The 27,507-nt window shown below is 43.0% G+C and overlaps 1 protein-coding gene across 5 annotated transcripts in view; it reads left to right on the top strand.

Annotated features, from left to right (window-relative positions):
* Positions 1–1,405: 1,405 nt before the first annotated feature.
* Positions 1,406–27,507, top strand: part of agap2 (ArfGAP with GTPase domain, ankyrin repeat and PH domain 2) — a 27,202-nt gene continuing 1,100 nt past the window's right edge. Inside the window, exons 1-19 of one of the 5 annotated variants that reach the window (XM_051425020.1) lie at positions 1,406–1,783; positions 13,608–13,666; positions 14,322–14,409; positions 14,682–14,767; positions 14,917–15,052; positions 15,766–15,900; positions 16,027–16,145; positions 17,845–17,994; positions 18,150–18,224; positions 18,581–18,685; positions 20,759–20,939; positions 21,036–21,161; positions 21,726–21,860; positions 22,243–22,302; positions 22,591–22,742; positions 23,745–23,835; positions 24,004–24,226; positions 24,881–25,160; positions 27,251–27,507. The exon at positions 27,251–27,507 is cut by the window's right edge and continues 1,100 nt beyond it. In XM_051425020.1, the coding sequence (XP_051280980.1) occupies positions 1,621–1,783; positions 13,608–13,666; positions 14,322–14,409; positions 14,682–14,767; positions 14,917–15,052; positions 15,766–15,900; positions 16,027–16,145; positions 17,845–17,994; positions 18,150–18,224; positions 18,581–18,685; positions 20,759–20,939; positions 21,036–21,161; positions 21,726–21,860; positions 22,243–22,302; positions 22,591–22,742; positions 23,745–23,835; positions 24,004–24,226; positions 24,881–25,160; positions 27,251–27,457 (2,571 nt within the window). In that variant the 5' untranslated portion in view covers positions 1,406–1,620 and the 3' untranslated portion in view covers positions 27,458–27,507. Of the gene's footprint in view, positions 1,784–6,954; positions 9,415–13,607; positions 13,667–14,321; positions 14,410–14,681; positions 14,768–14,916; positions 15,053–15,765; positions 15,901–16,026; positions 16,146–17,844; positions 17,995–18,149; positions 18,225–18,580; positions 18,686–20,758; positions 20,940–21,035; positions 21,162–21,725; positions 21,861–22,242; positions 22,303–22,590; positions 22,743–23,744; positions 23,836–24,003; positions 24,227–24,880; positions 25,161–27,250 lie in introns of those variants that run through there. The other 4 variants (XM_051425017.1, XM_051425021.1, XM_051425019.1 and 1 more) reach the window with 4 other exon arrangements.

Here is a 27,507-nt window from a genome sequence, read left to right as displayed (position 1 = left end):
ATATAATGTAGATAAAATATAGATATAAAGCAGATATAATGCAGATATAATGCAGATATAATGTAGATATAAAGCAGATACAATGCAGATACAATGTAGATATAATGTAGATATAAAGCAGATATAATGCAGATATAATGTAGATATAATGTAGATATAAAGCAGATATAAAGCAGATATAATGTAGATATAATGTAGATATAATGCAGATATAATGCAGATATAATGTAGATATAATGCAGATATAAAGCAGATATAATGCAGATATAATGTAGATATAAAGCAGATATAATGTAGATATAATGTAGATATAAAGCAGATATAAAGCAGATATAATGTAGATATAATGTAGATATAATGTAGATATAAAGCAGATATAAAGCAGATATAATGTAGATATAATGTAGATATAATGCAGATATAATGTAGATATAATGCAGATATAAAGCAGATATAATGCAGATATAATGTAGATATAAAGCATATATAATGCAGATATAAAGCAGATATAATGCAGATATAATGTAGATATAAAGCAGATATAATGTAGATATAATGTAGATATAAAGCAGATATAAAGCAGATATAATGTAGATATAATGCAGATATAATGTAGATATAATGCAGATATAATGCAGATATAAAGCAGATATAATGCAGATATAATGTAGATATAATGCAGATATAATGTAGATATAATGCAGATATAATGCAGATATAATGCAGATATAATGTAGATATAAAGCATATATAATGCAATATAAAGCAGATATAATGCAGATATAATGTAGATATAAAGCATATATAATGCAGATATAATGTAGATATAAAGCAGATATAATGTAGATATAATGCAGATATAAAGTAGATATAATGCAGATATAATGTAGATATAAAGCCAAGTTAAGCCGCAGAGTATCTGCTCTTTGCACGGGTGATGGTGGGAATCAGAGGCAGTTTTAAAGGTGCGTTAGGATTAAAGAATGATGTCGCCTATGACTCCCACTGTGTGGTCAAAACATCATTTAACAGGACTATTACTGTAAACATGGGCCACTGATCTAGGGACAGTGTAAATACTGCATGCATTAAGTCCAATGTGGAGTTATAATCCTCCCTGCAAGGCCAATATCTCTGACAGCAGTGGATGTTTCACAGCTAGGAGCAGAGTTTGTCTTCTAATTGAGCCACAATGAGACAAAAACACATAAACTGTGATTATAGATTATAAAGTTTTTACATTATTGTTCTTTTCTAGAAGCAAAACAGCATGTAATGCAAGAATAACAGCAGCTTCAGACAGTGTTTCAGTGGCGTGGCCAGCAGAGCACTTAGAGCGGCTGTGTACTGAAGAATATGGTTTCAAATAAGGAAGTGAATTCCGTTCAGTTCAAACCTGCAGAGGAAACTGAGACATGCTGTCGTGAGCTGAGTTTTGTGGTCTAGAGACAGAGCGAGAGAGAGAGACACCCTGCCGCCGCCACCACCACTTCTTTCTCTGCTGCTTCTGTGTCTAAAAAGTTCGTGTTCATTTTTGTGGAGCAAAAAACATCTCGTGGAGAGTTCAGATGGGCTGAAGCGAGCGCCCTGCTTCAGTTTACAACAGATCCATGCGTCAGGATGAACAGCAACAGTAAATCCGTGAGCTCGGTTGCAATAAGAGCAGAGATCAAGAGGCATGACTCTCTCCAGAGTGCACTCAACAGACTTTCCAAGCAGCTTGAAAGAGTCGGGGATGAACAGCTGCGCTCGGGCCTTAAGGTTTTCCTCCACAGTATCAAAGGTAAGCTCAGCCTTCTTGGTGCTCTTTGTGATGGACTTTAGTTTGTTGTATTTAGGGAAGAAAGAAAGCAGCACCTGTAGGGGAGTTCTTATTGGCAGGTAGTCAGAATTCAGTGCATGGTCTGACTCACAGGACTCTCACTTTAATGCACTGTTGGTGTGATAAACAGGAGAAATTGCATGTGCCGACTTTAGTTCACAGTGAGTCTTTCTTTTCATTAGCATTAATCGAGGGGGCGTAGGGGAACAAGATTGTGTAGGTGATCGATATCTTCCTCTGCGCTTCCTGTGTCAGTCGGTGTGTCTTTTCCGGGGAAGCGCTCTTCAGTCGATGTTCATTTTCATTCTCATTTCACTCTGACGGCAAAGAAAATCACCTCCCGGCATCTGTTATGTAGTGGCATTTATTTATCACTCAGCCTCTGGACACGGGCAACCAATGGCATCATCCCTCAGCAGCCATCGCCATGGCAGCAGGATGAAACCTGCTGTGCGGCCTACTTCCTGTCTGCCAATCTGCAACTGCCCTCAAACCCACTTCCTTTCAGACAAACAGGTCTTTTACATGTGAAGCTGATCAGTTTGACATCATTTCCTCATATCGCTACTTCCCACCGTTTCTTGTTAATGTGACGCAATGTGTTGCTGTCACATTAACAGTAAAAATAATTATTATCGGTTCTCTGGTAACCTGTTGGCGTAGAACGTTTCGTGTACAGGACGAAGAAATATTCAGATCCTTTCACTTTAAACATGTTACAGTTTTTAACTGGTTATGAAACAGTCTGATACCTCTGTATCACTGGTTCCCAACCGTTTCCTGAAGGTACTTCCTCTCTATCATTGAATAAACTGACATCTTTTACAGATATTTCATATTATAATCAGCGTGTAACAATAACAGTAGAGAACAACTGATAAACTGTACAATGAACCCAAACAGTGAACATAATAACTGCAGGAAGTTTGTGTAAAATGATTTTATGAGTTTTCTGATGTTTTTAGGGAAAGTTTTATATAACTCTCTGTCTGTATTGTGTGTTTTTTCATTTTTAACAGTTGTAACTCTTAATCGGCTTCTTTGTTTTGACAAATTCAGCTTTATATTCTCTCTGATGCTTGGCCATTGCTCTATTAGCTCTCTATTAGTTTTATCAGAGCGTGAAGGCTCTGTGAATACAGCTTCAGGTCTTCAAAGTTTAGATCTTGAATAATAATCTAAACTTTAAAATTATAGTTATAGGCCTGCTGCATATATTATTCACATTTTCCTACACGCCTTAAAATCAAGAAGGCCTCGCGACACCCCCCACCGTGAATCCTTGGTGACCCCTAATGGCGGTCCCGACCCGTAATACAAGGAGTTTTTAACTGGTTATGAAACACTCTCGGTTTAATAATGATGGTTCTTTATGATCTACATGACTCATCAGTGAGAGTGATCAGCTAGTTCTATATAGTTATTGTTAATGCCTGCCACTGGATCAGAGTGCCCTTGAAATACTGCTTTTGTCCTCAGAGGCCGCCAGAGTCAACACAAAAGGAAAGTTCCTTCTAGCGGTTCAAGTATAAATTCAGGACTTGCGGTGGAATACTTTTATTGATGGGGTATAGCTACTTTTACATAATATTAAGAGTCCGATTGGGACAATAAGGTGTATTAGAAATCCTTAAAAACTCCTTTTACCTCATTAAAAATTCCTGCTGGACACAAGATGTCTCCTCCTGCACTGTAAAGTCCGCTCTCAGTGTCTGAGCACTGGTGGATCTCACTGTATCAGCTTCATACTGGACCAGGATTGACTTCCTGAACTATTTGTGATATTATAAATCATCCTTGTAGGCCCCGCCCCTTAAAATCAGATTTTAATGAGCTCAGAGACACTCGGCACATACATCATTCTGCAGTGGAGCAAGAACAAGAAGAAAGCCATATATTTGAGTGGAGGGAGACTTTAAGTACCATAAACACAACAGCTGTGTGGGTATGTGAGGCCTTTAATCTCTAATAGGTCATCAGGTTTAGTAAGGTAATCATATGTTTTGTACGTACACATGTATAAAGCAGCATAAATTGTGAATAGTAAAGTAAACATCACCTCAAAACTGGCCAGACTGGGTGGAATAACATCACTGAATATTCATAACTGTTTATTCATCAGCCCGTTGCACTCACTCCAGTGTTTGTCTGTGAACTGAAGGTCAGTCAGCTCCCTGATGGATTCGGGTGAGCTTTGAGGTCTTTTTAGGATCTTGAAACACTCTAAAAGGCAACCCCCCACATGTAAAAACATTCAGCCCAAGTTTTTTTTTTTTTGCATAATTAGTCTGCTGGAGCGTAGACACTGTAGTGAGGATCAAAGGCAGCGAATCCTCTGCGGGGGCCCGGATCTGTAGGCGTAGAGTTCACTGGTGCTAAAAAGAGAGCCACCTCTCTTTTTGGACTTAATAAACGAGTGGGATGTGGTCGACAGGCGCTGCGTGCCGGGGAGAAGGCTGGGAGAAAGGAATAATAAAGAGATGGAGAGAGGGAGAAAAGGGTGAGGTGGGGCTAAGTGAAGACATTTAAATGTGAATCTGAGTGCGTTCACTGCAGCATGGCAGCAGCAGAGTGAGAGATTGAGGAGGGAGAGGACAGCTCACAGTGGAGGAGAAATGAAAAATCACCCAGCATGACCACTGCCCTTGGCCAGTGTCCATCTGACAGCGCCCGCCCGTGGGTGTCAATGTGTGTGTGTGTGGGTGAGAGCTTTGTCTGGATGCATGGGAGAGAGAAAGAGGGTGTGTGTTTTCTAAAAAACTGTCCGTCTGAAGACAACCTGATTTCCTGCGTTTTATGTGGGTGTCTATTTCAAAATAATTAGATTCACCAGGCAGCACTTGCAGCAACCTGACGTGCACTTTAACTCACACAGGCATGTCATGTCCTCTCACACACATCACTCCCCCTCCTGAAAGAGTATCTGGATTTTAAAAAACAAGAAGCAGCTCTTCTTCCTGTCTTAAGCTTTTTATTTATTCACGACTCCTCTTCGTCTTCTGTGTCGGGGGCTGCGGTCGCCGTTGCTCTCAGGTCGTGTGTTTTCCCCTTGAGCCAAAGGCGGTTGTCAGAGGTCTTTTGTATTCAGTGGGAGTAGTTATTGCCCTCTCGCTGGCTGTGGGAGGGAGGGGGAGCGGGCTGAGCAGGTGGACAGTCAGATCGTGCATTATGGGATGATGGTGGGAGGCAGAGAGTGGTGCACTGTGGGGAAAGGCATCCTCTGATTTCACATCAAGGATTTTTTAGTTTTTAATCAGAGAGTAATTAACATGAAATTAGACCCGGTAATGATTCAAGTGATGGATGTGTAATCATGTTTTTGTTGTTGCATGCAGAATAATTGCAGCACTTCCTCTTGTTCTTTTTGCCTGCGTTATAAAAAAACGACGAATGATGCACGATAATCATCGGGGTCGATCGATAATGGAACATTTATATTATTATGTAATATTCTGATAACTAAATTATAGCCGATAGATTATCTGTCAGTTATAATAATTTATTTTCAATTCTTCTGCAAAAGGATTGATTGACTTTATGTTCTGTGAAAGCTAAAGAGTCTGAGGAGTTTTAACTCAATTAGACCATCTTTACTCACTAGATGTTCACCTGTCTCACCCTCAGGGGTGCATAAAGGGTTATAAACTTCTTTTAAAATACAAAAATGTGAATTATTGCTAATTATATCGGTATTGGCCATGAGTAAGTAATATTGGTTATCCCAGCAGAAAGAAACATCGATATCGTACATCCCTGTGATTAATCGATTAGTTGATCGACAGAAAATGAATCTGCAACTATCGACTATATCAGTTAATCCTTTAAGAACATTTTCAAGAGAAAAAAGCCAAACGTTTTATGATTCCAGCCTCTTAAAGCTGCAGTAGGTCATTTATCTCCGTCCAGGCCCGGTGGATTCTTGCAGATGCAGAATAGAAGAACCACAACGAGCCAGAGGAACCTCATGTACAAGTTTCAGTAAATATGACAAACAGTCATTTATAAAAGTTTCCTGCTGCAGCTTTAAATGTCCTAAATGATAGTAACCAGAATATCTTTGGACCTTTGACCTCACAATGACATGGACTTCAGGAAATTGATGTTTTGTTGACCAAATGATTAACTGATTAATCTAATCGACAGATTAATCAGTAGAGACAATAATCATTGCATTAGTAACAATGTCATTGGCACAAACAAACAGGTTTTAGTCATTGATGCAAATTAACCAATCACATTTTATCGCACACGTGTTTGTTTTATTAACACAGAAATAAAAGTGTGTGTTTCATTTTTTTTTTGCATTTTGCATTGCGGTCCACATATTGATGTCCCATAATGCTCTCATCCTCTCATGCTATTGCTCGGTTCATGCTGTGAGCCCAGAGCTTCCCCACTTCTGCTAATGAACACATGCCGTAGTAGGCAATAGACTACAGATCAATACACTCACAGGAAATCTCTTTCACTCACATGTACGCCACACACACACACACACACACACACACACACACACACACACACACACACACACACACAGAGAGAGAGAGAAACACCATTTTGATACAGAGATCGTGGGAGCGATTGCGATACAGAATGTACCAAAGGAGGAGGAGGAGGAGGAGGAAGGAGGAAGGACATGGAGGAGATGACTGTGCCACCAGAGCCAGGAAGATTGTAACACCTTAGCAACAAACAAGCCAAGCCTCCTACTGAGGAGGAGCCACGCAGAGCCACACACTTGTGCACACACACACACACACACACACACACACACACACACACACACACACACAAATAGACAGCTGAAGACAGATGGGTGATCTCGATGAAACTGTTCTGGCAGCTGTATAAATGAGACGGGGAACAGACACCCTGCCCAAGTGTCCTTTTTCCTCCACAAACATGCATCCATCTTTTTCCTCACTAACCCTCGCCTCTCCCTCCATCTCTCCTCTCCCCGCCGCTGATCTTTCCTCCCGCGGTCTCCCCTCATTTAGCAGGTCCGGCTCGTGTGTGCACTGCTGCTTTTACCACCAGCCGTTACCCGCTGCCTTCCCCCTCCTCTCTCCTGCACGCAGGGAGAACGATGATGGAGGGGAGGGGATGGGGATTGGGGGGGAGATGAGCAATAAAAGAGCAGGGACCCTGCACAGTCTGAGAGCAGCAGCAGAGACAGAAAGAGAGAGAAAATAAAGGAGGGAAGGAAGAGAAGCAGGATCCTTCTGCATTGTATGGATTGCCTATTGGAACAAGGAGGGGCATGTAGAGGGAGGGACATTGGAGATTCCTATCAGTGTGTTTGCGAGAGCAGGAGAGAGAAACGCAGAGTGTGAGGGTGTGTGTGTGTGTGTGTGTGTGTGAGGGATTGGACTCGTTGGACCTGTGCGACGGTGTCTCTATCGGAAGGCTTCAGAGGCAGTCGGGGAGCTGTTTGAGCAGTGACTCGCCTCAGCGCCTCCTCTGTGCCGGTGCTCTGTTGTCATGCTCAACGCCTGATGCGCTCAGAGGACACAGGCTGCCCGGGAGACAGCAAGAGGGGCGTGATGGCCGGACGCGCCCTGACTCGGTCATGCATCTCCAGATATCCGCCCGAGCTTCTGTTGGCTTCTCCTCCTGATCCCCTTCAGCCCTCATCGATGTCCTTCCTGTGCGTCTCCGAGAGGCTGCCCGCCTTCCTGCTGCCGCGCTCCCTGAATGGATGCTGCTGTCAACACACATGTGTGGCTTGCGGTGAGAGCCCATGATCTGGACTGGACTGCGTAACAGAGCTCTGGGTGTACAGTGCCATGCTGCTTTAGGGTGACACTGATGCATTTTTAAAGACTTCACCTTTTCAGGTTACAGCTGCTGTTGATCACATTCTTGATGACGTATGATGCGGGGAAGTTGTTATTCTGAATTGAATCAAGATTTTTTCTTTTTTTTGCTCTGAGTGAAGAGGATTGACTGAGCAACACATGAGATGGGGGTGCTGCACATAGAAATAAGGTCAAATAAATAATTACCATCAGGAGTGAGGCATCAGACATCATAATGAAGATTTATTTGCCTCAGTGGCTGCATACATATGCAGTGGATAGGTTTTAATTGGGTGTTTGCTAGGAACAAAAGAGCTGATTGGACTGCACTGTCAGTGTGCTGAAGGTTGTCTGAAGAGTGGATTTCTTTTCTGTGTCCCAGAGAAATTAAAATTGCAGTGAGAGAAGAAATCCGTGACTGAAATTAAAATCCGAAACAAAGAAATAGGGATTTGGGGGATGGATGAAACCAACAGCCCCTCTGCTGTTGTGTCTTCCAAGGAGAAACTTAATCTCCCTCCATGTAAGTTTTTTGTCACAGTCGCGCTGTCAGATTCTTTCACATCCCAACACGCTGGCAAACTGTCAGTTGCTCATCTCGCTCTGTCTGGTTTCATTCATCTACTGTGTGTCTACTGAAGCCTGACCACATGAGCGGAGGCGGCGCCCTGCAGCAACGCACCACCTACCTCATCTCCCTCACCCTGGTCAAGGTAGAGGCTGTGGAGGAGAATGGAGGGGAGGCCAAGAAGAGTGCCCAGGGGAAGGAGGTGGAGGCCGGGCCAGGAGGAGACGAGGCCAGGGCGGGAGTGGAGGCTGAAGGTGAAGCTCCTGCCCAGACTGAGAATGGAGCCGGAGTGGATTTAGGACAAACACAAAGGGCCGAGGATGCTGCTATTTTGAAAGAGGGGGAGCTAATTAATGAACTCAAAGATGGAGAAAGAAAACCCCTCAGTCCCCTGAAAGATAAACCGCCCTCCACTGCTGTTGTCCCGAGTCCAGCGAGCGAGAAGCCACCGTGCAACCTCTCAATCCCCTTACCTGCTGAGAGAGTGACGATTCAGAAGTCTGCAGAGATCGATTCAACACGAGTCGAGAAGACACTTCCCACCCCAGAGGCAAAGCAATGCACGTCCCCATCACTGACCACAACACCCCCGACAGAGGTGATCGAGCCCAGCCGCACCCCAACCAGGACCAGCCTCCCTATCCGCCCAGTGGGCCAGCGTCCTGTGAGTCTGCTGAAGTCCCACAGCAGTGCGGCCACCCGCGGTCGCGACACCAGGGAGGGTAGAGAGCGCAGCCCTACCTCGGCACAGAGCCTCGACCGCAAGGACTGTCGCATGCCGACGCGCTCACCGGGCCCCTGCAGGGCCTCGTGGGCCGAGGCGAGCAGGCCCGATGGGTGGAGGGACCTGCGGGATGAGGCCCAAGCTGGAATACCTCTGGAGATTGGAGGTGGCATGGCTGCAGTGATGAGAGACATGCCCAGGAAGGACAGACTAAAGACAGGTTCGGCCTCCCTACCGGCGCCCCCTACACAGGCCTCCAAACCGGCACGCAAAGGTAAAAGCCGCACGCTGGATAACAGTGACCTGAACAGCCTCTCTGAAGACCTGGGGCTGGCCAGGGAAGCCCAGCAGGCGCAGCAGGGCCAGCGAGGCTCCGCCAAAGACAGGAAGATGCTCAAGTTCATCAGTGGCATTTTCACAAAGAGCAGTTCGGGGGCAGCGGGGTCATCCTCCACAGCGCCTCCTGTCTACATACAGAGAGACTCCAGTGAGGAGGAAGGTAGGAGGTCACAAACGCACACACATCACATCACTGTCACCTCTTCAGCTCTAAATCCATCCTGCATGTTCACTTACATCCATGACAACAAGACTCTCCTGTTCGCTGCCAAACAGTGTGTCACCCTTTTCATCTGTGCACAGGCATCCATTTAAATGTGAGTGTGGGTGGGGTTGGGTGGGGTTGATCCTCTCAAAGAACGCCACACAGGACACGTTTACAGGCTATAATACTGTCACGTGCTTGAAAGACATTTTCCCCCAAGCCATGTGCGACTACAAATTGATGACAGATGAAGTTCTTTGATCTGAGAACCAACAATAGAATCATCTCGGACAGTCTTAATCTAATTCCCCTCAGAGCGCGGGCAGATTTCACACCGCTGGAGGGGTAATCTCTGCACTCACACACACACACACACACACACTTAAGCAGCGTTCCCAGCATGGGTTTAAATCTCATAATGAAGCCGAGGGGGAGAGGAGCTTGTGGCATGATCATGGATGCGCTGCTCCTCTTGATTTTCAGCTTTATTTCCATGAAGCTGTTGGAGAACAGGGAAAGACATGAGGCGATATCTGTTCACCCACGTCAAAAAGGGAAGTGTGGATCCACAGCCAATCAAGGACATTTCTAATCCGGTCTTTGATATTCCACCCACTACATGTTCTGCCACTAAAAGGGTTGTTTTTTTTTACCCTTCCCTCTCACTCTTGTCTTTGTCTCTGTCAGGCATTCAGTTTAAATTCCACCATAAAACACAATCATGTTGCATTTTAAAATTCGGGATTGTTGAGTTGCCATTGCTGCTTTTTTTCCCTCTACGCCGTGTGTGTGTGTGTGTGTGTGTATGTGTGTCGACCGCTGCAGCGTACAACAGTGCACGTCTTTCACAAACATGTTTGCTCAAAGAAAGAGCGAGTGTCAGCCAGCGGGAGTGAGCGAGCGAGTGAGAGAACGTGTGTGTTTTATGTATTCATTCATTGTGTATTCACACTGTTACACATGCACACTGTGGATCCACTCAAGTAGTGAGACTAGCCCTGCCGACTGCACACACACACACACACACACACACACACACACACACACACACACACACTCAGGGTAGGAGGAAGTGTTGCCATGGCAACCGGCAGGACTGCTGGTTCTGCTGCTGCTACAGAGGCAGAGTCTGATGAAACAGAGGGGTGGAGGACGAGTGTACGTGTGTGTGTGTGTGTGTGTGTGTGTGTGTGTGTGTGTGTGTGTGTGTGTGTGTGAGATTGTGCGTCGAGAGGAATCTGACAAAGATCCAGAATTAAGTTAGAGAATTGGCAGTTTTGGATGTGAGCTACAGGCTACATATGGGGGTTGCAGCCTGTTTGCACATGATTGGTTTGGAGCAGGGAGTGTGGATAATTGGCTTTCTGTAAAAATGTGTGTGTCGAAGCAGCAGCAGAAGGATCACACTGTCTGATCACTGTTGGCAGCAGGAGCAGGCCTTAAAGAGAGCTCAGAGACAGACAAAGATAGACAAAGTCTGTGTCTGTTTGTGTGGTAGGAGTTGCCCTTTTTTCCCAGGGAGCAGCCTGCAGCGGCGGCTCGTATATAAGCCCCTCTTTTTTTTTTTTTCTCTCTCAACTGAAGCACATCATCGCCGGCTGCATCTGTGCGTTGCTGGCCTGGACGCTCCATAGATTTAGAACCAGGCTCGAGTTTAATCATCATCTGTCTTTGAAGGACACATCACACGTTCACAGCCAGGAGAGCGATAGGAAAGGCACTAAATCTGTCTCTAGTTTATTCCTTTTGTCCTTGTGTTTCTGATATGTGTTTATTCTTTCTCTCAATCAGTTTTTATTGTTACAGTAGCTGCATCAGGATTTAGTGGCGTCTGGCGCTATAGTTGCAGATAGCAGCTCCCTCGCTTCAACCTCCACTTCTAGGCATGTAGGAGAAACTACGGTGGCTGTAAAACCCCCCATCTAGAGCCAGCGTTTGGTTTGTCAGTTCTGGGCTCCTGTAGAAACATGACTCATTCTAATGTAACAAAAACATAACGATTCTTATTTTCAGGAGATTATACGCTAATGAACACATACAGGTGAATCTGCTACCGTACCTGTAGACTCGCCTAGCGGCAACCTCCGTGGCTGACTAATGAAGCCACTAAGTAGCTGCAGTTCCTTTAATGGCCACTTGAGGCTGGCTCCAGCAGTGAGTCGATCTCCATCAGGCCCCATATTAAAATGTCTGACTTTACAGCAGAAATAAACACAATACAACTTTTTGGCCTCTATAGCAAATTTCCCCGTTTGTGACAACTGTAATTTTTATAGAACTCAGCAGTTTAAATCATATTAAAATTATGCATAATTAATGGAATGGCTGCACCCATTTTGGATTAGCAGGACTCTTCAGAAACTTATAACGGTCTCATAACGGAGACTACATTCATTTTTAATTATACAGTCTACGGCTAACACCTTCTGTATTAATCTGGCAACTAGCTTGCAGTCTAAATTACCAGATTATTAAGTCCACTTTGCTTAAAACTAATGCAGTCTAATGTACAACCGTCCTGCAATAAATCCTGAAGGTTACAGTGTTAGGTTTTTGTTAAAACAGTTGAGAGAGGTGTTGATTCAACAGTGTGATTCATTCATGATTCATTTCAGAGGATGCAGTTTGTTGAACTGTTGAACTGTGTTGCATTATACTGACAGATGTTTCTATAATTTTATCCGCCCTCTGTGTAATAATGAGGACAGAAACACCTCTCAACATAAACAGTTTCAACAAAAACTGAACTTTAAAATATCAGATTTATTGCAGGACTGTTGGGAAGGCATCCAAAAGCTTCAAATGGGATCTTTGTATAGAAATATTTTACTGCCAAAGTGGTTTAATTGGCAGATATTGTGACGCACCCCATAAATAATAAATCATGTAATTTCATGATGCAAGCTGGAGTGGAAGCAGGCTGAGGGATCCTCTGCATGTCTGAAGTAACTGAGGAAATACAGGACTACAAACACAGAAGTACAATAAGCCGGAAATGTAGTACGTATGATAAATGTATTCATTTACTTTAAGGTAGCGTTGGCTGTGATAGTCCCAGAAACACCAACCAGGGTTTGTTAGAAAGCTCTAACTGTGCTGAATCCAGCAATATAAGATACGTAACTGTAGCAGGTACAGTCAGTGATCTACAGTAAGACATTTATGACCATCTAAATGAAACGGCCATAAATGACTTTCTCTGTGGTCAATCTCGGGACCACAAAATCCCCTTCAGTATGGGAGAATATATAGTGTTTTTTATGTCTCTGAATCAGTTTTAGTCTCCCCCTCGGGCTCCCTCTTCCTCTCTATTCTCGTCCCTCTGAAGCTGCAGCTGGGTGTTTGGGTGTGAGCGTCACATCACATTGGGGGCATGCCACCTCCTTCGCCCAGCAGGGACGTTGGCACAGCTGTGTGCAACCGACCGCTCTAGTCTACTGTACTGTGTGTGCTTCTGTGTGTGTGTGTGTGAATGGACATCTCCAGCACACACACACACACACACACACACACACACACACACACCAAACACACCAGAACTTACATTAGTTAATTTTAGAGCTGAAAGGATTAGTTGATTAGTCAATAAGCAGAAAAATAACTGCAATCATTTATTATCTTTAATCGTTTCAGTTTTCAGCTTCTTTAATGAGACAAGATGTTTTTTTTCCTTCTTATTACATCGTCCTAAAACTGAATATCTTTGGGTTCAGGATGTTCCTGACGCTTCATAGATACATTTTTAATCAGTTCAATCAAAACAAATAGCCAGTTCTCATGTTCATTTTACTTCAGAGCGAGATCTTTGAATGGCAGCTGGACTGAACCAGTAAAGGCCACAGTAACTCCCCACCACAGCTGTCCGTCACTTACGGACACAAAGGGGAGCAAAGTGGATAAGGAGTAGTGTGGCTGCACCTTGTTGGATCCCCTGTTGTGACTTAAAGGTTATATTCATTAAGACCACCTGTGAGGCCACACGTGTGCTCATGGCGACCAGTCACGTAGCAGCTGTGTGATTTATTGCTCTCCCACAGGCCGTTATGATGGCTGCCCTTTTTTTTTTTACTGTACATGATCAAAATGATGAATCTCTTCTCTGCGTCTCAGCTTCCACTGACTGTTTGTCTCTGTCTGTCTTTCTCTAGTAAGTATTGCCAACACCCAGGAGTGGACGCTGAGCAGATCCATCCCAGAGCTGAGACTGGTGAGACCACTCACAGACACCTGTGTCAGAAACAGAGGAATTTATTCCATTTATTCACAATTGTGTCATTTTATTAAAGATGTTGAGGTTTATAAAGAGTGCAAAGCTAAGACACCAGTTCCTCTAATTTTATGTTAAAAAACGTATTCGTATTGTCTGAATTTTTGAAATTACTTCTTGAAGCTCAAATTATAAACGTAGGGTGTCAAATTAAGACTATATATACATATATATACAGTCACTGACACTTACTACTACTATTACGACAAAATATAGTAATTTTTATTCCACTACATTTATTTGACAGCATTCATTCACAACAATTTTGACTGCAGGACTATAACAAAGTCCTTTTATACTGCGACTTTTGCACAAAGGGTCTAAATGCTTCCTCCCCCACTGACTACATGTCCTCACGCAGATGAATAAAACAATGGAGATATAAATTGATCTGCTCACAGATTAAACCGACTAAAAGGAACAAAGACGCATTCGATAGAGGAACTAAAAGCTTGTGTTTTTTAATTCAGTCAGAGTTTTATATTTGATACATTATGCTGTGGTCGTGTGTGTGTGTGTGTGTGTGTGTGTGTGTGTGTGTGTGTTCACCCTGAATGTACTTCATGGTGTTATATTTCCTTCCTTCTTCTCTCAGGGCATTCTGGGAAGTCAAAAAAGTGGCAAGTCAGCGCTGGTGAACAAATACATCACAGGCAGTTATGCTGCGGTCGAGAAGCCGGATGGTGAGAAACATAATCTTTTCATAGCGTGTCGTTGTAAGTGATGGAGTTTAATGCCGGTCAGAAATTGTTTTTTGGTTTATAAATTACAATTAATCTAAAACATATTTTTAGCTTCTCGCTGCTGAGTGTCGTTTTGTGTTACTCTTTCGACGGCAGAGATGTCTGAGCAATGTTTCATGCTGCCTGCTGTGGGATGTGGCTTCATCCTCCAGCCTGTCACGCTGCCACCAGCTGCTGAATAACTTGTCTGTCATTGTCATTGTCCTTGTCAGGTGGCAGGTATAAAAAGGAAGTGGTGGTGGACGGGCAGAGTAATTTATTACTGATCCGGGAAGAAGCTGGTCCACCTGATGCACAGGTGCGACTTTGTGTGTGTGTGTGTGTGTGTGTGTGTGTGAATGTGTGCATGAGAGAGAGAGAGAGACAGTAGTTAGTATGCAAAACTGAAATACCTGCAGACTTTGTCATCCATCATCCATCATCCTTTCTCTCTCCCCCCCCCTGCAGTTCTGCAGCTGGGTTGATGCAGTGATCCTGGTCTTCAGTCTGGAGAACGAGGCCAGCTTCCAGGAGCTCTACCAGCTCTACAGCCAGCTGAGTGCACACCGCACAGACATCCCAGTCATAGTGGTCGGCACCCAAGGTCAGCACATAAACCATCCTGAACTGGATAACAGTCGGTCAACACTGTGTGCATCATATACACCACATACAGTACACTGTGGAACATCTTCAGCTGCTTCAGCTTCAGAACTTTAAATATTCCCTCCAGAGATGTATTAGGACATATCTACAAATAGTCTGCTTGGAAGAATAATGTGTGTTTCCACATTAAAATCCTTAAAAGGCATCTTCTCTCCTTCTACCTCATTAAAAATATGCAAATCTTGTTTATTTCTAAAGTTTTCCTGCAGACAGAGGTGGAAGAAGTACACACATTCTTTACTCAAGTAGAAGTACAGAAAACAAAAAGTAACAGGCTCTGAAATGTACTAAAGTCTAAAAGTAAAAAGTACTCTGAAGGACATTCCTACCACCTGAAACAGGATGGAGTCTCCCTCTCTTGTCTCTTTCGTCTTGTTAAGTCCGTATTAGTATAACTGATAACGCCTGTGTTTACCCTACTATTTCATGTCAAAATGGCTGCTGTGAAAAAGGTTCCAGACTTGTTAAACGTGAGGAATTTGCTGTTTTTTCTGTCTCATATATGATAATAAACTGAACATATTTGTGTTTTGGACTGTTGTGTTGGACAAAAGCAACAACTTGAGGACACCACCTTTTGTTATAGTTTCAGATAAGTCTCAGAACAGGAATCAAACCGCTCTATTCACTGATCTTGTTTCTGTTCTTCAGATAAAATCAGTAGCACCAACCCCCGTGTGATTGAGGATCAGAGAGCCAGACAGCTGTGCATCGATGTGCGTCACTCGCTGTTCTACGAGACCTGTGCCACCTACGGGTTCAACGTTGACCGAGTGTTTTCAGAGGGTGAGTTTTATCAGAGCGTCCTGATTCACTGTGAGGAGAACAAGGTTTTAGTCGCTGGTTTCTGCTGATAGTTGAAACAGTTTAATGGCCGCTGTGTGTGTGTGTGTGTGTGTGTGTGTTTTGCAGCTGCCCAGAAGATTGTAACTCAGAGGAAGCAGGCGGCGCTGCAGGCCTGCAAGTCTCTTCCCAACTCTCCCAGTCACTCTGGAGGCTCCACGCCTGGATCCGCATCGTTCCCCGGCCAGGTACCGTAACGTAACAGCTGTAGTTTTTATTTCTGCTCCCTCACAAGATGCCGTTATACCTCAAAAACATGAGACATCTTCTGGCAACACACCAAAGCAAAACAAAAAGTCAGTTATAATGTTACACTTGATCCTATTACTACATTTATTTCACAAACTACGTTACAGATTTACGTTATTAAAGAACCAGTTTGTAGGATTTAGTGGCCTCTTGCGGTGAAGACTATCATCTGTCTAGAGTTAGTGTTTGGTTTGTCTGAAACATGGGGGTTCAAATCACTAAGCTTATACAAAGTAAACATTTCTTTTGATGAAGATCCAATAATTAACTTCAGTCAGCTTTATTTTTTCTATTATCAAACTTTTTTCCTTAAGGGAACCTTTTTCTATAATTAATGAAGGAAGTTTGTGTAAAACAAGTGATTTGGATGCATTTTTGAGATTATTTCCTACGTTTTATGCGATTCTCGGTCTATATTATGTCTTTTTTTCTAATTGTTACCAATCATACAGACTTTATAGGTTTATTTTTTGACAAATTCAGTGTTTTGGTCCCTGGCACTTGGGCATTGTTGTATTACACAATTTACTTTTACTTTTCTCCACATAAATGAACCAAAAGCAGAGATATTGACCTACTGTGTATATTTTTAAAGTTTTCTTACATGCCTTAAAATCCAAAAAGCCTTAGTGACCCCCCATAAAGCTTTGGTGACCCCTAGTTGGGGTCCTGACCCCCAGGTTGGGAACCACTGAAGCCCATTCAATAGCTGAGCTCCGCGTACAGTATCTTCCCATCCCATTATCTCCCACTACAGATGATTTTTATCCAACTAACAGCCCTGTTTGGTTCTTCACATAGAAAGACTAAAAATCAGTTTTAAGACAGAAAATGTAGTTTTGAAATCTTTATTAATCAAAGGCTCAGTCAGTATTTAAATCAGAGTGCTGGATACTAATACATTCAGTTGTGAAACTTGTTTAGTAGTTGTTATTGCTCTTCTGTTTGAGTAAACATAATATATCTCCAGTCTAGACAGACATTACATAAGGAGTAATAAAAATAGGACACAGATGAAAATGTTCTGCTGGTGTTTTCTTCAAAAGTAAACTTTACTTTCGTTATATTTCTGCTCACATCCACAGAATTTCAGGAGCATTTTTTTTTAGTCTCTACTGTTACCAAAATAGTCTTTTTACTGCATATTTCAGAATATATGAATAAAATGACCTCTTGACAAAAGGCATTCCACGAATAAAGAATACAAATATTTCTTTTTAAAACATGACTTCTTCAGATTCAGAGTAAGAATGTGGAGCTCTCTCTGGTTTTTTGGTGATTAATCTGAGGAAGAGTTTACATGCATTATAAAGTTCAAATCATCTATCAAACTGAAATCTAATTTTCAACACCATCTCTGAAGACCGTTCATCACTTCCTCTGCATCCATCTCAACGCCCCCACGAGTATCACGTCCCCCACGTTCACGATGATTGTGAAAAATTCATGCTGTCGATCATCACCCACTTTTTGTAAATCTATATCACCAGTTATTCATCTTCCAGCTCATTCTCACTCTCTCCATCTCTTCCCTCACGCCTCCATCCCCATCTCTCTCTCCCCCCCTGGCCTTCCTGACCTCCTGACCCCGCTCTCCTCCACCCCTCCTCCTCCTCCTCGCCTCGCTCCTCCACTCAGGCCAGTAACGGCCAGAATAGCGGCTACACCTGCTCCCTCCCCTCCACCCCTGTGGTCGGTCACAGAGAGCTGCGCATTGCAACGGGAGAGGGGGGAGGCAGTGTTAACCGTGCTCTGAAGACCATCCCCAGACGGCCCTCCCTCTTCAAGGTCAGTTGTTGCCAGCTGCCGGTGTCTCGCACCTTTTTGCCTTTCATATCTCGCCATCATTTCACTCCATTCATCTCCACCTCTGACTCTCTCTCCCTGCTCAAATCTGCCCCCCCTCCCCCCTCTTAAACCCCTGATTGTTGGATTTGTTTCAGAACCGGGACCCGGATAAGAAGGCGGGCGACGGCAAAGGAGACCTGAGTGGCGCGCGGGGCGTTCCCATCAAACAGGTTTGCTTAACATTACAAAAACAGTGCAAGAAACAGAGTGAATTTTCAATCAAGTGGGTGTTTACAGGCTTCAGTTTGCTTGCAGCACGATAATTTGTGCCAAGTCCCTCTTCAGCAGCAAAGGTGGGAACAAACACGCACTTGTCTATTTATTTCATCTTACATAAGCAGCACAAAAACACATTTGTTTCAACCCTTCTCAAGGGTGATCTATTAATATTGTGCTTTCAGCTATTGTTGTCGGACCACTCTTTACACTTTGAAGAGATCGTCTCAGTTTTGTCGACTCTAAATTTAGGCAGATGGGTTTGTTGTTTTTTTTGCGAGCGAGCAGTGACCTTCATTGTCTTTGACAGAGCATCCTGTGGAAGAGAAGTGGGAGCTCGCTGAATAAGGAGTGGAAGAAGAAATACGTCACCCTGTCCAACAATGGCACGCTGTCTTACCACTCCAGCTCCAGTGTAAGAGAACACCACAAGACAGATCAATACGGCAGTAAAACACAGGCTGGATTCAGCAAACGGCCAAGAGGGTTTTCACTATGGAGAGAATATCTGCAGCTTTTTAGATTTAACTACAGTTTCTGGTTTTCAGCACAGGCCACATTTGTCTTAAACAGGCCTGTAATTGCTTTGAAACTTTAGCTCACAACTGATTGAGCGATTCAACATTTACAGTCGTTGAGTTTTCTGCACCACTGCACCACTTTTGTCAGCCTTAAAGCAGAGACTCAGAGAAATAAAGGAAGACTTTAAAGGCAGAATGAGAATGATTTGTGGGTTTGTGATGACAAGATGGCCCCTCCTCCCCGGCTAAATGACACCACAGCTTCCTCTTGGATGTGTGCTTACGATCTGGTCCCTACGTTTGTACAGTCACTTCCTGTGTGCTATTATTGGCTGGGGGTTACACAGCACACAGGTTGACACCCAGAAACACAGCAAAATACAGGCAGCAGAGGGCTGCAGGGTCACTGCAGATACACACACACTTATTGTGGGTCATAAGCAGGTTTAGGGAGTAACTAACTGGGGAATGGAATCAGATTACAGTTACATTTAGTAAAAATGGGGATTATTTCAAATTACATTTAAAAATTAAAGCTGCATGAACGGCGCCCTCGTGGTCCGTGTGCGTCAGGGCGTGCTGCGGTCACATTATGTGCCAGAATATAGATAGATCACGCTGAAGATTTCATGACGATGACGATGTTTACTTCCTGTTTCCAGTAGGTGGCGCTGTGAGTGTGACTGAATAATGGCAGCATATAAATGTGTTCAGGGTGGGACGGATTCAAAAAGCTTTTGATAACTTTTGGTCGGAAGTCGGAGTTTATTAAAATACAATGAATGGAAATGGTAAAAACTGTGCCAAAATTGCACATTAAATTCAAAATAGCTGACTTCTTGTTGGGTTTGGGGTATTGCTCCAAGAGGCTTTTTTTAACGTCAGGACATGATGCATGTTCCTACCAATTTTCATGCATATCGGTGAGAGTGAAGCCGGGGCTGCTCTTGCCTCGCCCATGTGCGGGACCCGTACGTCGTGTGCCGCCTGTCATGAGGTTTGGAGCCCGTTGCAGCCGGCGAAAATCGATTAACTGCAGAATAAAATAATCTGAGCAGAATCAATAGGGCCTTCACAGCGGTCGCTGCTCGGGCCCTAAATAAAAAATGATATACTACCCTGCACATGTGCAGTGCGCACGCATTGCAACACTTCACAAGTGGAACCACACCCAATCTTACAGATACAATTCATTATCGTGGCCTCTAATGACAGAGCTGTATTCTCTGGGTGGATCTTTAAAGCAGAAAAGGGGAACAACATTACAGTAAAGAGCAAGTTCTGCCTTCCAGCTGAGAAAATAATGTTAAGGTTGAAAGAAAAAAGAGCTAATTTGGTGTTAATATAATCCAAAAGTAACTGAAAGTAATCATGTTACGTTACTTTAATTTTATGATACTTGCATTAGGTTACTACATTTGTTAACAAGTAATTAGTAAATTATTTCATCGTTTTTTAAGGAAATCCTCCTCATTCTGCCTTTAAAGTGAGTTTATGTAACTGTTGCTTAACTCCTCCCCCAAACAATTATTGTCTAATCGTAGCTTAGCAACCATTAGCAGCTAACTTTAGGTGGTAGCAGTAAAGCTTGCTTTTGAAGAGAATTATTTACTTCCTCATCCAGAAGTTGAGTTAGTTTAAAACGATGAAACCGTTTAAGTTTATTAACTCTTTACACTCTGGGGGATAAAATAAAATAAAAACATACAGCATTATAGCTCTGACAGTCGGGCTTACATACATTTTGTGATGATCTTACAACTTAAAGAAATAAGTCATTGGAACAAACTAGAATTAGGTCACAAATACTTATTTAAGTTCACTAAAACAACTTAATTATTACTTCAGAAATTCATTTTTGAGTAATTTATGGGATGAAGTTGTGTTAACTTAATAACTTTTACACTGTATTCTTGCTCTAGTCCCGGTAAAAAGGTCCAATCTGTGTGACATGTTGTCGGTTTCAGGACTACAATCAGAATATCCACGGAAAGGAAATCGACCTCCTGCGCGTCACGGTTAAAGTTCCCGGGAAACGTCCTCCGAGAGCCGTCGCCCCCGCGGGCCCCTCACCCGTCCCCCCCGGCTCCGTGCCTGGAGTCAACGGGCTGAGTAAGGAGCTGACAGCCGCTGATAACACCAGTACAGGTACTTCTGCTTGTGTGCATGCAAACACAGTGTGCCACCGACCGTCTGAGTTTCATTTAAAGGCTATAAACGTTTCACTTCCTCTCTCGCTGCCAGTTCCTCAGCTGTGTCCAGCCACCCTCTCCGTGGTTGAAGACCGGTCTGGTGGTTTGTCGCCTCAGGGAGGAGAGAGAGGACTTCAACGCTGCGCCTCCTCGTTGTCCACCAAAGCACAAAGTGTCGGTACGTTAAAACCTTTCAGTCACTGCCACCAGTTTGAGAGAGAAAACACACTGTATGGCCACAGCAAACAGTTTATTAACTCACACAATTTAAGCGTGAAACTGATTTGAGTAGAAGTAGCAATTATTGTTGAGGTTAAATTAAGTTAATTAAAGTTTCTTCAAACTTATTTAAAATGTGTGAACAGAATTTATCTGAATAAAGTCACTTAAATGTATCTTAAGTCTAATCTTAAATTGAATTTTCTTCCACTAAAACAAATTACCAAAAACAATTGATTATCAACACGGTAGCCGATTAACTTTGTGTGTTTTTTATGTTCGGCATATGATGATTAATAAACAGAAATAAAAACAAGAATTTAATAATCCTAAACTATTTTTGGAACAATATAAAGTCAATTTAAAGAAAATGAGTCAATGGAACAAACTGGAATTATACATAAACTACTGAACACATTTAAGTTCAATCAAGTTTTTTTTGTTTTGTTCCTTTTTTTTTTGAGGATTAATTTATGTTTAGAGGTGTTGTCAGTGTGTGTGATTGATTATTTTTAAATGTCAGATGCACTTGAAGGAGCCGCCAGTCCTTTCTCTGGAAAAGACCCCGGTCAGGCATCTCCCATGAGCGACAGGAAGAAGAACAGGAGGAAGAAGAGCATGAATCAGAAAGGAGATGCAGCCGTTGGGCAGGCTGAAGGTAGCTTGACATAAATATCGAAGGTTCAGTTTTTTACCAGGAGCTGCTGTTTGCCTGAAACTGCTGCTGCTAGTGTAATAAAAATAGACTCTTTTATGCCCACTGTAATGCATACAGATATTATAGTGAGTGGAAAGAAGCATCAACACAGTGTTTTTATAATGAATGACTAGAAAATGAACGCATTAATAAAACATTAAAGAATGTTTTTCGAGGGCAGCATTTTATTCCTGCTGTTGTTATTTATAAATAACACATATTTACATTATTTACATATTCCTACGCTTTTTCCTCTGCCTCTGCTTTCTACCTCTGTGGGGATTATTAAAGGTGTTTGTCTTTCTCTGTTTCTCTTTCTCTGTGCTTATCTCTCGCTCTGCAGCCAAACGCAAAATGTGGAAATTAAAGAGCTTTGGTAGCTTGAGAAACATTAATAAGACAGGTAACAAGTGACGGGGATGGAGCTGAATCAGCTCTCCTCCGTCTGTTTTCCTCTTCGGTACATACGTTACCTGCATCCCCAGCTTGAGTTCCTCATCTGACTTGTTTTCATTGCAATACATTTTTCTGTTCTCACCTTCCATCGGACTGTTTTGTGTTGTTTTGCATTCCCTCACTGACTGTCTGGATTCATGAAGCCCTTTATATTAATCCATGATATATATATGTATATTAGTTGTGTCTTTGCAAATCTTACTTGACTTTGTTCTGCTTCCCTTCTGACTTGCAGACGAGGAGAATTCAGACTTTATCATCGTGTCGTTCACCGGGCAGACGTGGCACTTCGAGGCTCCGAGCCTGGAGGAGAGAGACTCGTGGGTGACGGCTATAGAGAGTCAGATCCTGGCCAGCCTGCAGTCCTGTGAGAGCGGCCGGAACAAGGTACACACACACACACACACACACACACACACACACACACACACACACACACACACACACACACACTTTAAAGGCCTTAAAAAACCTGTTTTCTGAATCATTTTCTTACTATGAGTGACGGGATCCTACGAGAGCACGCATCTTCTGCCAAAGTTAATCTGTATTTTTGATTTTCAATGTCAAATGTCTCTGCACCAATTCTAGTTTATCAGCATTTGAATCAAACTCTGATGACAGCTGTGTGGTTGTTGCCAGCACTGTTAATCATATCTGATGAAACCACACACACAGTCAGCACTCAGCCAGCAGAGGCGACTGCGAGTTGAGCTGCTCTCGTTGGCGGCTCGCCTGCTCACACACAATCTCGTTTAACAGGAAAACAGTGAAATATGTTTGTGAACAGATTTAAGGAGAAAAATAGTCAAACGCAGTAACAGAATCTGGATCCATATCTGATCAGCACTGCCTAGTTTGACAGTTTGATCTGAGTTTGGTGCGTTGAGCTGGACGGACTCACTGAGAATGAGCTGTCAATCACAAGGTAGCCCCGCCCTAAAGCATACCCTGCTTTATGGTCTGTTTTACTCTAAATGGGACCATCAGTTACTAAATGAACATCATGCTGTATGGAAGAAGACTGAAACTACAGACTGAGACCAGAAACTCATCAGGAAACTGTTTACTGAGCTCAGAAATCAACTGAGAAGTCAGCGCATTTCTCCATAAGACTGAATGCTATCTGTGTGTTATTGCAACCAGTGGAGCTCCCCCTGCTGGCCGTTACACAGAATGCAGGTTTAAGCTGAATTGGCTTCTTGGGGATGGAGAAGGGGTTAACAAGAGGGATTTTTGCATCCATTTTACAAACTTAAATCAATACACAGGATGCAGTGTCACATCCAAGCATTCACACAGATGGGTTTTAAATACCATTTGTTCTCGTTATATAAGTAACTGTATGGATAAATAAATGATTTGAATATGTTTGTGTGTATTCCTCAGGCTCGGCGGAGCAGTCAGAGTGAAGCCGTAGCACTGCAGGCCCTCCGCAACGCCAAGGGCAATGGCCTCTGTGTCGACTGTGAAGCGCCAAGTGAGTACTTAAATGTCGGCGTCTTTCCCTCCAGCCGATTCCCTCCGGAGGATGATTCTGCTTTCATGCACCTCCCGCAGCCTGCGGTGATTTCACAGTTTACACACACTTTATCTCGACTCAATAATCTGTGTGAGTTCACCGGTCTCTCTTCCCTTCGCCCTGCAGATCCAACCTGGGCCAGCCTCAACCTGGGCGCGCTGATCTGCATCGAGTGCTCGGGGATCCATCGTAACCTGGGGACTCACCTGTCTCGCGTTCGCTCGCTGGACCTGGACGACTGGCCCGGAGAGCTCACGCAAGTCCTGGCCGCCATCGGAAACCACATGGCCAACAGCATCTGGGAGAGCTGCACCCAGGGGAGGACCAAACCCTCGCCTAATGCGACCCGGTGGGTACCACATTTATTTAAAGGACTAATAACACACTATAACTTAGTTGAAAGCAGATATAAAGTATTTATTAATGTGTTTCTCACCAATTAAAACCTCTCCTGTGAATCATCCATAACTGCTGTCAACAGTTTATGAATTAGTGATGACTTGTAACCACGCATAGCTTGATAGCTGTAATCATATTTAATATTATATGACTGCACACATGAATAAATCCTAACAGTTACATTTATTAAATGTTTATACACTTGTACAGATCGTTCAGATGTGGGTTTAAAACTCTGTAGAGACACGATGAGCATCGAGGGTTCATTGTGAAACAACAGTTTGCCTTCGTCAGTGGATGCAGTTTGCTCAGTTGTTATAAATAAAGTTAATTTATAAATTAATAAATACAAAATATCTAATAAAATATAGTAAATAAATGCTTCACTTTTAATATTTATATAAGCGTTCCTCATTTATTGTCTGTTTATACAGTAGTTCGATGAGTTCTAGTTGATGACAGACAAAGATTGTTCATAAGTGCTTAATGTGGGTGGTTCCTGTTGATGCAGTCAAGTGCTTGTGGGAAGCTCATCATGAGATATTAAAGTGTGTATATTCCTATTATTAATGACTGGATCTCCTGTCTGTGTCTGTTTCACTAGTGAGGAGAGAGAGTCGTGGATTCGTGCGAAGTATGAACAGCGGGCGTTTGTGGCGACCCTCCAGCCGCCTCCGGGGCCACAGCTTCCAGAGGACAGTATGCCGGTGTGGCTGCTCTCCGCGGTGACTGAGCGAGATCTGCCCAGACTGCTGCTCCTCCTGGCCCACAGCACCAAGGACCAGATCAACGCTCAACTGGCCGGGTCGACCTCACTGCCACGCACGGCCCTGCACGCTGCTTGTCAGCTGGGAGATGTAGTCATGACCCAGCTGCTCGTCTGGGTGCGTTTGAGTTTTACTGCTCTTCTTTGACCTTCGCCCTCTGTTTATTATTAGCTGCTCACATAAGACAAGACAAAGACATGTAGATGGTGGCGGGATGTAACTGAGTACATTTAAGTGCTTTACTTAAGTACAAACTTGTACTTTACATGTATTTGTGTTTATTTCAAATGTATGCAACTTTACACTTCCCCTACACTACATTTCAGAAGCAAATTTTTTGCTTTTTACTCGACTACATTTATCTGATAGCTTTAGTTACTGGTTAGTTCGACTTAGATTACAATTTTCCAGACTCTTCCTCTTCCTGACCAAATTTAAAGATTTTAAGTTAATGGATCTATATCCAGATCTGTATATTATATCATTATAGAAATTAAATCTGTCGAAGATACAGTCTGTAATCGTCTGCATACTGTCAACATAGATTTTATCTGGATAATACTCTATTTTGCGCATTTATTTCAAAGCCATGTTGGAAAAAACACACCAAAGGCAACCTCTTGGATGCCCCTACGCTAGATAAAACACAATAAACATCTACAGCAGTAAAATGCACATTAAAGCAGCAGTAATATTAGTCCAAAAACATCAGATATAACAGTAAAAAACTGACATTTTACTTTTACATTTAATACTAAAAGTAAATGTTCCTGATAATAGTTTTCTGATGTTTCAGGAAGTATCACGAAGGAGTTTGCAGGGTTGAACGTTGCTGATTGGTCAAACAAAGCTGCTTCCAGTATTTCATCTACAAAATAAGGAAGTGTCAATAGATACTTCCTATAATTTTATATTCAGTAACTAAACATGACACAGAGGAATCTTTGTCTTATGAAACTGTCTCAATTTATTTCTGATGCCTGTATATGACCTACATACACAAACAAGACCCTCAGGGAGGTTTTTCTACGTAGTTCTTCTTAATGCCTGATGGAAACACTGCTGCTTTTGTCCACAGGGGGCGCCAAAACCAACACAAAATGAAACTTCCTTGTTTTTTTGCAGCCCCATACTAAAGCAGAAATTATAAAGCATAAAACACTCTGTAGATCGACACTGTGGAGACGAGGTTTTGTGAGTTTTCAGTCTCCTTTTCCACTTCTGCTTGTTTAATTTCATTCATTACAATCAACTCAAACATCAGAGAAATGTGTGAGAGTAAATACACAGACTGTGTGCTTCCTCTTTCTTTAGTGAATCAGCCCAGACCCCAGACAGGTCTTCAGATGTGGTGGAAACACAGGAAATTGACTTTTAGTAAATTTTAGTTCTTGAAAACAGATAAAACGAGGCAATGGAAACACTACCGCTTTCATCCACAGGCGGCGCCAACATCAACACAAAATGATAGTTCCTTGCAGCTGCCTTAAAAATAAAGTTCCTTGTTCTTTCACTGCCTCATACTAACACTAACACTCATAGATAGATAGATCATCACTATGGAGATGTGAGTTTGTGAGTTTTCAGTCTCCTTTTCCACTTCTGCTTGTCTCTGTTTTAATTTCATTCATTGCAACCAACTCAAATATCAGAGACACAGACAAACAACACAACTCTGCACTGTTGTTTCCCCTTTTTTCAGTGAATCATCTGCCTCATTTGCCTAAACTGGCAGGTCACAGTCTGGCAAGCACGTCTTCAGATGTGGTGAAAACACAGGAAATGGACGAGACTAAGACGAGAGGCAGTAGAAGCACTAACGCTGTTGTCCACAGGGGGCGCCAGAATCAGTTACTTGTTCGATTTAGTTTTATTTCTATAGAGCCAATTCATAACAAAGGGGCACTTTTCAAATAGAGCAGCTCTAGACCGTACTCCTTATAAAATTATTTATAGAGACCCAACAGTTCCCACCATGAGCAAGTACTTGGTGGCAGCGGCAAGGAAAAACCTCCTTTTAAGAGGCAGAAAACCTCGAGCAGACGTCTGCCTCGACCAGTTGGAGTTAGAGAGAAAGAGAGAGACAGAGATGCACAGTAACAACTATACTAGTAGAAATTACTACTACTACTACTACTAATAATAATAATAATAATAAAGATGCTGCTTTAAACTGTAAATAAGCTGAATATCTTTTCTCCCCACAGTACGGAATCGATGTGAAAGCAAAAGACAACCAAGGGCAGACGGCCATGAAGCTGGCCAGAAAAACAGGGAGCAAAGGCTGCATCGATATTTTACTCCAACACGGCTGTCCCAACGAGACGTCCCCGCCCACTGCCACGCCCGTCCTCGCCCGCCGGTCCAGCACTGCCAGCCTGGGCCGAACCAGCTCCAGGAAGCGGTTGACATAGCGCGAGCCGAGGCCGCTACCTACGGAGGAGCTGGTGCGACGTGCTGGAGG

The sequence above is a fragment of the Dicentrarchus labrax genome, unplaced genomic scaffold, assembly GCF_905237075.1.
Source record: "Dicentrarchus labrax unplaced genomic scaffold, dlabrax2021, whole genome shotgun sequence".
Lineage (NCBI taxonomy): Eukaryota > Metazoa > Chordata > Actinopteri > Moronidae > Dicentrarchus > Dicentrarchus labrax.
Note: the sequence above shows the minus strand (reverse complement) of the source record. Positions and strands in the feature narration are given on the sequence as shown.